We start from the raw sequence: 12,003 nt of genomic DNA, 5'->3' as shown, positions 1-12,003 counted from the left end.
TCACTCTCTGTCAAAACCCAGTACCTGAGACGCTGACTGCCCGAGGTTCAGGTATGTTTTGTTAGAAGTGAAATAGCATAAACTCAAGCGTCAGGGAGAGATGAGGAGCAGGCTATGAACGTTTGGTAACTTTCTATCCGACTCCACACTCGCACACTTTTCTCTTTAAACTTCTGCCCCAGCTGACAGCGACTTAACCAGGGATCACTTGAGGACATTTATCAGACTCAAAAGCCTCATACCCATCACAAACTTTGATGAGTTCCTCTTTAACGACAGGTTATTTATACTTTTTTAAGCAAAAGAAAAGTCACAGGCATGGAGAGCATTGCCTCATTGTTATTGTTAATGGGTATGTACTGTTAATAATAATAATTCATAATTAGTCATTATCAGTAGATAGGACTATGGGATTTGTTTCGTCTTATGTTTACAGATAAAATGAATCATTAATGGAAAGATATGTATATATTATATATTTTACAAAATAGTAAGACATCTGCCATTTATGAGTTAATTATCTCTTCTGAGCGTCACAAGAAGACTGCAGAGGTTCTATAATATATAATGTATGACAGTGTTGAACACTGTATTGAATAAACTATGAGTTCGAGCAAATAAATCCGTTTTTTTGTGTGTTTCTGTTTCAACAGAGCACAAGAAACCACAGTGATGGTGTTTTGGTTCAATCTGAGCAGAGTTTGACGTCTCACTGTGAAAAGAACAGAGGAAACATCATCTAACGCTCTGCATTCATTAGCCTACTTCCAAATCACATGTTTTGATGTACTGTTGCTGATACGTTATGCACACAGTGTGACCTCTTTTTGTTTGAGTAAAGATTCAGCCCATGAGGATGAAAGCACATGTTTCTATTCGTCAGAAATGTATTTGCTTTAGGATTTTATATCTACAAGGACCCAGAAATGTTAACGCATGTGTGTCCGTGCATAGCAGATCCCGTGTTAGTGGATTCAATTTACTGCCCCTCACTTGAACGAGATCTCAAATGACTGTTTACTCACTCAAGCAATTAAGTCATGTTCACTACAGGTCACATAATGCTGATTAAGCCCATCAGCTCCGTCCAACTCTCTCTGTGTTGATCAGTGTAGTTATATTTTGAATCTTGTTAATGAATGGATGTTAAGCAGTATGAAGGGGTAAACGATTCTACAGGGTAACAGAGGGGTACGGGTGGTGCGAGGTCAAGTCATGCCTGATGTAGAGGCACTGACATAAACTGCGGCTTGAAGGAAATACAAGATCCAGTTGAGGTAACCCATCCATTTCAGTGGACATGACCTTTTTAAGATGTTCATATTGTTTCTTAAATCCACTCTATTATACGCGGATGCTTCTTCACTAATCACAGTGTTCTACATCATCTCAAATGGACAGACTTAATAGCCATAAAGTGAATAAACATAACAACAAAACAATTCTTGGAGTTTATACAGATACAGATAACTTTATTTATCCCCTTAGGGCAATTCAGTTTCCACAGTTTCACCACTCCACCAAAACTCAAATCTAGAGTGCACTAGGAAACACTGCAGGGCATGAGGGAGAGAATGTACCATCCATCCATTTTCTACCGCTTTAGCCTGTAATTTTAGCTTCTCACAAATGTGATATTGTGTCCAGCAATTGAATGCAAAGCATATCAAGCAGTCCCCTAAACAATTGCCCTGACTTTGTGCCTACATGTGTCAATCACAGCTGCTGCTGTTTCTGCACCACACAGCTCCAAGTGTTCTGAATGCAGGCTGGATGAGCGACACACAAGACATCAATACAACATACAACTTACCAAATTACCCTAGAAACTAAAATCCAATATCTTGCAAAGAAGATAGCGCCGCTTCTTCTCTCTCTCTCTCTCTCTCTCTCTCCTCTCTCTTTGTGTGAGAGTGGGGAGGACTGTGGAGAGAGACAAGTAGGTCATGTAGAGACCGCAGAGTTAAGTCCAGGGTGACAGAACAGAAGTTCTGCACTGGAGTGTTTGCCTTTTTAATTCAATTAAATACAATAATGATAAAAACACACTTGAACACGAGATCACTGTGGGAACCCAGCTCACTTGCACACATGCTAGTGAGCTGATAACATGTATGTTAAAGTTGTTATGTTTTTGTTGTTGGATCGGATCAATGTAACTTATTACTGTATTTTAAATGCTTGGAATTTCAGTCAGGGTTTGCTGTAAATTGTTATTTTAACATATCGTTATGTCTCGTCCTGTTTACCAGCTTCAGAATCAAATTCAGCAGTGGATAGCAGCAGTGAAAGACAGCACTACTATTTGTTCTCCCAGCTCCTTTCTCTCCCACAGAACATAATGGGCCAGAAGGCTTTTCCAGGTTCATGGCCAGATTGATCGTTTGACTGGGTTACTGGTCCAACAATGAGGTTTCCCATCCCTCACAAAGACTCCATGAGGGCTAGAGGGCAGGAGTCAAGGCCAAATTGGATTAGATCCTTTTAAAGATGAAGTTGTTCTTGCCATTGACCTTGAACATTGTTCAATTGTGATTTGATTTGAAGGCCATGTACAATCTGCTGACTGACGACTCTTAACACATCCTTTGTTTCCTCTTGTCACAACAGTCAGCAGGAGACACACACACACACACACACACACACACGCCTGGAAAAAAATAGGATGAAGTTGTTTTCATGATGCACAATCTTAAATAACAACCTCTCGTTGCTGCTGCAAGCATCTGTGCTTCAAATCATTCCTGAACATTAAAGGAGCCCTAAGAGCCTGCGCTTGTGTCAGATCGACTGTGTATCACTATAAATCCTCTGCTGATAGAATCAGAGGGAAATATTCAGATATGCTTCTTGTGAAGTCTCACTCTCCATTATTTTGATTCAGGTTATTGCTCCTCTCTTTGTTCGCCTGCCTGTGACAGCTCGCTGTCACACTTCCTGTGTACTGCAGTGTGAGATAATTAACTGTAATGATAATGGTCACCATTCGCTATTTCGATTAGTGTCATTTTAATCATCATTACATCGTTGTCTGGCTGTGACATGACTTTAATGGGATGAGGAGATAGTGTGTGTACACAGTGAGGTTAGTGGTAGTGGCTTGACAGACCTGAGAGAAGCAGCTTCCTGTTCTGCCCACTGGAGATGAGGCGGAAGAGTGTCTGAGAACACTGTGCATGCTGCTCGTCACTGTCAAAGAGCAGGTTTTAGTGGAATTTAGCTGAAGCTAGAACAAAACATTTGATCACATACTGAGCACAGAATCAAGCTCCCTTTATGCAGAGATGCAGCTAGGGTGCCATTGTGTCACCTTTGCTTGTTTACGATGTGTTGTATGAATGATACATGATTATATGAATGAGACAATCGTACTTTTTTTCACTGAAACCCATGCAGCTCAAGAGAATAAAGCACAACATGTGCATACAGTTAACAAGAGAGGAAAGGTGCTCTTTAGCATGGCTAAAACATAATCCCAGGAGTCCTGCTATAATCAACCTTGGAAGAAAACACAAAAGCAGAACCTCTCATATCTGGTTCGTACCTTAAAACTCCCGCTGGAATAAGGTGTACAACTTCACCCTTAAAATGTAAACGTTGAATCCCACGTGACAAAATGAAATGAAAAATGAAGAATAATGTATAAGCACATTGAATATATACCATATTGTTTGTTGTGACTCCATGTATCACAGTGCAGTGGTCTTTCAGTCACAGAGTCTGGCTCATGCTCCGCTTCCCTGGAAGAATTGTGTCCCGCATACGATGCCTACGTGTGTTTGGCAGAGCGTCTGTTTCTGTAAATGTCACAAATAAATCTGACACAAGCCATAATTTATTCTGGGCTTGTTGCGCACACATTTTTTCACTCTCACATTTGCACCTCTTAAAGTACTCTACAGGATTTGTGGCTGAAAATTGTACATTAATTAATCGTCAGTTCAAGACCTTTGGTGAAGTATGCAGGTTTTTTTTTTTTTTTTTAAATATTATATTTGCAGGGAGAATTATAATCCATGACACCTAAAGTTATGGCTTGTATCGTTCAGTGAGACGCTGATCTTTTGTTGGCACGTAACATGGTGTTGAAATTGTAGTTCTCTCTATGAGTTCTGTTCTGGGCTTTTTTATTCTTTTTCTAATCATAAGTCTTTTTGTAATGGTTCTTATTGGCAGCAATGATGTAATTAGCCAGCAAGGGTGTTTCTCACCATACATTAAGTGCTTCTAAAGAAGTCATTTACATTAGGGGATGTAATTATCGACTTGGTAATTAACAACCAACAGTTTTAACTTCACCGTCTTTATGTGACAAACCAAGCACAACTGAGGACTCGTTTGATGTGGAAATAAGTGGCTTCCCTAAAGATTGGCTCCTTAATCCAACTGTTAACCTCGATCAGGTCATGAACTGTGATTTGCAGCTTAGTTGACATTTTTTGCTCTGGCTCACTTTTTTATCACACCACCATATGGACCCTTCACTTACTTGTGAGAACTCAAATACATTATGTTTGAAACTATTTTTTTCTGACAGAATGTCCTAATGTAGTGTTTCATATGGTTTGCAGAACAGTTAATTAGCATACTTTTTCTGGGAGAACAGACTGGTTATACCACTTTCCTGAGCTGACACTGTCTCACTTGGATGTGATGTGATGTTATGCAATTGTCCATATAGCTGCGAGTTAACTCTTTACAGAATATACACGTATGTGATAGTTATCCCCCTAATAATTTAAATTAAATTGCACCGCAACCAATACTTACCACCATATGCATATTTGAAATGACGTGGCACAGAGCAATAGCCCATGAATGGAATTTGCATAGTTGAATATTCAATTTTTCCACGGTGTCACTGTGTGTCAATCAGCACACACGCCTCTGTGTGGAGGGGAGGGATACATTTCTGAGCTTGATTCTACTGTTCACCAACAAACTCTACACCCATGCCTCAGTTTCACACATCACACACAGCCAGAGGTTTCGACCTGTAGGTCAGGAGGTCATCTCTGAGAACATAAGCTATGGATGAAACGCAGAAATTCAATGAAGCATCAACAAAATGTACACGTGAGAGGCCAGTAGAGTAGTTTTAGAGACAGGGATGTCTCCATGCAATGAGACTGTAAATGAATGATTCACATGGGCCTTTGGCCCAACATCAACCATAATGAAATACAATGTGTTGACACCGTCCTATTTCTGATTTCTGAGAGGTCCAGTGGAACATGTGGGACATGCCACACTGAGTGAAAACACACTGCCCTCTGTTGGTACTTTTCCTGATTCCAGACTGTGACCACACAAGCCCACAGACATATCGGGACTGCAAGTTCCTCACCTTACAATCCACTTATACTATTATTAAAGTCATCTGGCCATTCAGTGAAATTACATAACTGACAACAAACAAATTAACTCTTGACGCTTGTTTAAAATGTGCATGCTGCAGTAACACATTGTAATCTTGTTTCTGACTGGACTGGTCAGACCAAGTTAATGACACATGCATTATTTATTTAGGCACATATAAGTTTTTTTGTTTTTTTTTCAAATGGTGGTGCACAAGCAAATACGGTGTTGAAAATGTGGCATTACCTCATACCACCACACTAAAAATCTGAACTATTGCTTAATGTCTGTGCCATGTGAATCAAATGCAGTGTAGTAAATATTTTAACTCCATATCACAAGGAATTTAATTTAAGTACAGTAAATACCTACAGCGCTGGTCAAAGTTATAGACACTTCTTATATTCACAATATTATCAGAATGAGCCAATATCATGGGCGAATGGCCTTTCTGTGTGTAGTTTGCATGTTCTCCCCGTGTACGTGTGGGTTTTCTCTGGTTACTCTGGTTTCCTCCCATAGTAACAACACATGCAGAGGTTAATTGGTAACTGTATATGAGAGTGACTGGTTGTTTGTCACCAGGGTGTGCCACGCCTTTCGCCCTATGTCAGTTGGGATTGGCTCCGACTGTGACCTTCATGTGGAGGATAAAGCTGGAGACAGTGAGTGGACCGCTTCTGTGAACCAGATTATTTCGCTGTGATGACATATCATCCTTCAATAATATTTATCTGCCGAACCTTTTGCAAACAAAGGTTTTCAGTAGGACATACTGTAGGTAAGGACCTTGTTGCCAGGCGGTTTCTGTCAGTTCATCCCCTCCCTTTCACACCTTCTTTTATGCTGTTTGATATCTTATCTGTGTCAATGTCCTGCTGAAAGAAACCAAGACCTTCACCTGAACCCCGGTTTACAAAGACTGTAACGTACAACACTCATTCCTTTGATACATTCCAATGCCCCCAGTGTCTAAGGCAAGTTTACTTTTAAATATAGTGAAGGGTATTTGTTCCTCATCTCAAAACAAACTGATGCATTGCATTTCCAAATACTTAATCTCCATGTGTGCATATTATCCTCCTCTCTGGCCTCTGCATCAGGTCAGCCTAGAAACTATTTATTTGTCTTTGTTTGACTTTTCTCTACTGCACCATCCAACCTTTACAGCTCCCATGCTAAGGACACAGGAGCTGCATTTTGTTTCTTTTTCTTTATTCAGTTAAATGACTAAACTGATCTGAATAGTGACAGTCCAGTTTGGCTTTAGATGGACAGCCAGAGGAGAGAGACACAGAGATAGGAGTGGCTTAATAACAACTTTCGTGATTTTCCGAGTTGTACAGTTTCTCTACCTGGAGTCAACATAGGCGTTTGTGTCCACAACAGGATCGTCACAAGGAACACAGTTTCCACATGCATGGAAACATCTGTTATTGTCAACATGCAATGCACAGTCCCAGAAGCCCACTGTTTTTTTTTCTCCCACATCTCAATGTTTCTATCAACTACACGAACGTGCTCTGTGGAGGCTTCCTCTTTTTATGTGTTGCTGTGATCGTAGTACTAATGGCTCATAACTCATTTACCATGAGTCCAGACCATACTTTATTAATAATGTCCTCTCAGCATCATCAACCTCAGCCTCCATTTTGTTGGTGGCAGATAGCTTTCGATACTCAAAACACACTTCCAAGTCTGTCAATGAATCAAACTAGAGACGTGGCTGTCAGAGTCATTTCAGTCAGGATGTCTCTCCAGATGCCTGCTGTTTGTGCTGTAGAAACAGGATGATGGCCCATGGGGGTTTCTACTCATTCTCTGCAGCTGAGGGAGGGGTTTGACAAATCAAATACACCATATAGTGAGCACATGCAGCATCCACTGCAGCACTACTTGTCAAACTGGCAACCCCTGCCCTACATCGTCTCCCTGTTTGTAAGCAGACAGAAAACATCTCCCATATGGATCAGTCGCATTCTAAGACTAAACAGAGCGCAAAGGGGAGAGAGGCTCACGGACCTGCAGCCATGACAGTGATGACTACAGTTTGTGCCTAAGTAGACTGGTGCTGAATGTCAGCGACTCTCAGGAGAGCAGAAATAGAGGATCTTTGCATTCAGTCATCACTATTATCGTGACAGTTAAAGGCCTCGCCTGTGATTGATGTTTCTACATTTCCGTCTGTCCCAGCCCTTGTCATGCCAAAATCGAGAGCCATGTTCTGTACGGTGTGTATTCCTGTGAGAAATGTGTAGCCCGAGTGCGACGCTATGTGATACATGCAAAGCGTATTCAGCCGTCATGTTATTTGCTGAGCGGAGCTGCTTATTTACAGCGTTCTTTTGGTCTCACAATAGTGAATAACTCCACCCTCCATTCCTTGTCTCTGCTTTACAAAATGCATCTTCCAGAGAATTGCAAATCAGCCCCATGTTATAGATGGAAGGCATGGTTGAGATGCCATCATTAAATCCTAAATAAATCCTCATCTGCCGCTTTGACGTGTTTTTCTAAAGAGAGAAAAGGCAATTTTACCTCAAACAGTACAAGACCGTGTTTCCCTGACGTGCCGCGAATTGCTCCTCCTCTAGTCTTTTTATTACGAGTGACAACTGAGATCCCACCTGCCTCTTACTCCTGAGACAGGTCCATTAACAGATACTTAGGCACTTTCACTACTTAATATGGGGCTGTTTGCCTGTGTGTTGCTGTTTGAGCTGACAATAACTTAGTTTGTAAGCGACTGATAGAATTTGGTACTTGAGCTGCTCTAAAATAAAACTGCTGCTTTTGCAGGCCCCTGCAGCTTTACCTCAGACTTGGCTGCATTTCCAACAAACATCACTGACAGTGTCCATTGGAGGGAAACTGCTGAAGGGCCACGTCCTTGTCACTGCAGTGACAACCCTGATGGTTGGCAGAAGCGCTTTTAAAGTGTTGTGCAAGCAGACAGTGTGTGCCGTCTACATCAGTGGTTTCTAATAGCCAAGGGTTCACGACCTTCCAGGAGGCCTTAAGACAAGGAGGAGAAGGAAAAATACAAGACGAGACCTTACTCCACACAGTATTATATTTATGTGCTTCAGTTATGTCTGCCATGCACATTGCCCCAGATTGAAAGAGCACATAAAAAGAAGTTTAGAAACACTCACTGCTGGCTCCATTGTAGTTTAGGACTCCAGGGCTGCATTGCTCTCTGTGTGGACAGAAGCAGAGATGATGATAATAATGATGGGGCATTGCTCACTCACACCCATCTTCTACTGCTTTATCGTCCACATCACAGTCACTTGTGCTGGTGCCAATCCCAGCTGACACAGAGCGAAAGGATAGGTCTCCAGTCCATCACAGAGACAAACAACCATCCGCTCTCACACTCACACTGTCACTTTCAAGTGTCCAATTTGCCCAATTACCAAATCTGCATGTTTTTGGACTGTGGGAGAAAACCGGAGAATCTTCTAGTTACTCTATAACAGTTACACACACGCCAGTGATGAGTTAACAAGCAATTGTACATCTCAATTTACTTCTCACTTAGTCACTTAGTCAAAATCAGTAGATCATGAACCTACACATAAAGCCATCTGTTCTTGCTGGCAGAGGTAGCACATGGCTGTGCGCTGGAGCGTGGACACCCAAGCACTGACCCTAGACGGGTCCAGCTGGGTTTGGACATGTACTGTGTTTTCACATGATATGTTATCTGTCTGTGTGCGTATTAATGGTCATTAACACGGCAGGTGTCTGGAAATGGGGAAAACAAGCTACACATTATAGGTGAGGTAACGCAAACTATAAGCGCAGTTTAGACACATGACTGGAGATTTCTTTTTCAGTTAATAGAAAGGAACAAAAAGCAGTGGCCAATAGGGAAGAGAACACTGAGCACAAAACAATCGTGGGGAATTACAGTATAAAGTAAAGGCTTTTGCCCAATTTCTTTAACAGAATATTCACCATGTAAATCGCAATCAATGTGAAATGTGAATATGATTAAGATGCACCTGCCCAGTCATTATTTTACAGTGGTCTCTTAGCTGTGGAAGATTCATTAGCTCTGGATGAGAAGTGCAAAAAGGATTTCATTCCTTCACGCATTTCCCTCTGTAGACCTGCCCTCAACTTACCCAATGGTTTCCATAGAGACCAGAAGACCAATCCCCTTTCCCCTTCTCAGTACAGTAGCACAGTGCGTGTGCTGTCTGTGTAGGCCCCTTTACATTGAGGTAATCCTTGCTTGGTTATGTGTGAGAGCAGAAATGCTTTTCATGGTGTGGGGCATGAAGCACTGATGACATGAAAACTGATTTACAGCAGCAGAGCAGAACATAGTACAAGGTGTGATTTCATAACGTTGTATTTTCAAAAGAAGTCAAATAATTCAAGGATTTGACTTGTGAAAATATACCAGGTCACTTGTTTAAACATCACGTATCAACCCTTTAAATCGTTAAATGTTAAATGTTTAGATTCAGAAAGTAATAAAGAGGGAAAGTATTGCATACACTTTTTTTCCCCTTTTAAATTCCCTCTTGTTGCACAACAAAATCGTGCCTTAAGCACTAGTAGAGCTCGACCATGCAGATAGGCTTAGATAGATTTAATGGACATAGCACGAGACCATGTATATTAATATAGAAAAAGAAGGTTAAATACAGAAGAGTTTGTGTAAATGTGGAAGTGTGTGTGGTGTGTGCATGCTAATGATGTACAGTACCAGCTTCCATCATGTGGCTGCTGTATGTGAGCCATCATCCCTACTGTGACCAAGCTTGGATGAGCTGCAAGCTAAGTCAGTGTGTGTGTGTGTGTGTGTGTTCTTTTATTTGTATCTTTGTGAGGACAAAGGGGAGGAGAGGAACTCTTAAACCATAGAGAGTGGGGATATTTTCTGAAGGTAAGGACATTGTGTATGGTATTTACATTGTTAAAGGGCTTTGGCATTAGAATTAGGTTTACTTTAAGGGCTGGGGTTGGGCATTTTGTTGCGACGGTTAAGGTTAGGGTAAGGGGCAAGTGTGTGTATGTGTGTGTGTGAGAGAGAGAGAGAGAGAGAGATATTTTGATGGGTGACTCAGGATGGAGCTTTAACATGCTAGTCGGTGTGTGCCTCAGCTTTGTGTTCTTCTGCTTCCCCAGACCAGACACAGAGGTTCCCAGCTCTGCCATGACTCACAGACGCCATCATTACTCGTGAGTACTCTTGGGTGTAAATGTTGCATGTTGGGGGATTTGGGAATGAGGTTGCAGAAAGTTAAAGTTTGCCTGAAAACTTTAGTGGTTGTGGGAAGCATGCAATGACAATGGGGATTTTTTTTTTTCTGTAGGGATAATAAGAATCCGACATTTCACTATTTAGTTCAATGGGCTCGTCCCCCATCTGAAAATGGAAGAAACCGAAAAAAACAAGCACATAACAAAATGTATAGCTTGTCATATTCTGTGTGTGCATGCGTTTCTGTGTTTACATAACATCAGCTCAAACAGCCACAAATGCAACCCCAAGCTAAAACACCACAGTCTTTTCTGCTGCACTGACAGAAGTAAAGGTGGGATGGTATTTGCGTAGCACCCATGACGCCACACCAGCTGAGCTATTTTTAGAAAGGAGGGGTCTCAAGAAGGCTGCCTTTTTTTCCACCCTTTTTCCTCAAGTGTTATTATTATTCAAAGCCATTCACCAGAACATCCTCTTCTCTCAGCATGTTTAATCCCACTGTTCGGGTCAATCTGGAGCCTTCAGCTGTAGCGCCTCATGGCACTTGTGATTCTAGTTGCATACAGAGATACACAACACTCAGACGCAATCACATTTTAGTAGTTTTAATTACAGAACAAGGCAGAAATCAATGCGAGATAAAGACATAATCCTATTTTAAATGTCCATGTATATTTCAGCTCTGCATATTGTGTGTAATATGCTTTATGGATAATTGGCATAATTGAAATGACCAATGACTGTTGGTTTTGTTTTGGATTTATGAAGGAGCTCTATGTTAAGCTTCATTCACATATTCTATTGCTTAAAATAAAAGGAGTCTAAATGTTTGCAGTTTAGCGACTCCACCTAGCTCATGTTGTTAAAATAGCTTTTTCTCAGTTCAGGTTCTCAATTCAGCGAAGTGCATCAATTTGACTGTCCCAGTCAAAAAAAACAAATGTGCTCTTAGATCAGAGAGCAACAAAGTATCCAACAAGTGGATCCCTCACAGCCCAGTCTATCCCATTACTCATTATTCAATATTCATTACACACCAGAGGTGAACAGAAACAATGACAGCCAATAATGACTGACCAAAAAACACTTAAAGTACCAGGCTTTAGGTCGATTGAATTGCTCAGGCTACACAGGTAATGAGAAACCATGGTGTAACGGGTAACACTATCAGTGATACAATAGTGGAACAGTTCAGTTTGGTATGGTGCGCCACATAATAGTACCAAAATAACCTGCTCCAACTGTTCCATTTTTCGGTACCCTTCCCTTGGGGCACCATGGTACGGGTGGAGCTAGACCCATGACAGTCAGCTGATTGGGCGACAGAAAAGCATCGCTCTCTTGCGACGAATGTTTCTTCAATGCTCGCATTCTATTCTATTCTTCTTCTCGATGGCTGCCGTTCACATTGCACAAAAAAA

General features: G+C 41.3%; 1 protein-coding gene across 4 annotated transcripts in view; it reads left to right on the top strand.

Annotated features, from left to right (window-relative positions):
• The window catches only part of iqsec1b (IQ motif and Sec7 domain ArfGEF 1b), a 159,691-nt gene that overhangs the window by 74,019 nt on the left and 73,669 nt on the right, over positions 1-12,003 (top strand). For 3 of the 4 annotated variants that reach the window (XM_058631294.1, XM_058631291.1, XM_058631301.1), the window contains one exon: positions 10,504-10,557. The exons of the other annotated variant lie outside the window; for it this stretch is intronic. In XM_058631294.1, coding sequence (XP_058487277.1) covers positions 10,504-10,557 — 54 coding nt within the window. The remainder of the gene's footprint in view (positions 1-10,503; positions 10,558-12,003) is intronic. 4 annotated transcript variants of the gene reach the window in all.

Source organism: Solea solea, chromosome 6 (assembly GCF_958295425.1).
Source record: "Solea solea chromosome 6, fSolSol10.1, whole genome shotgun sequence".
In the NCBI taxonomy this organism is placed as follows: Eukaryota; Metazoa; Chordata; class Actinopteri; order Pleuronectiformes; family Soleidae; genus Solea; species Solea solea.
The sequence above is the reverse complement of the archived record's forward strand: the minus strand, read 5'-3'. Positions and strand labels throughout refer to the sequence as shown.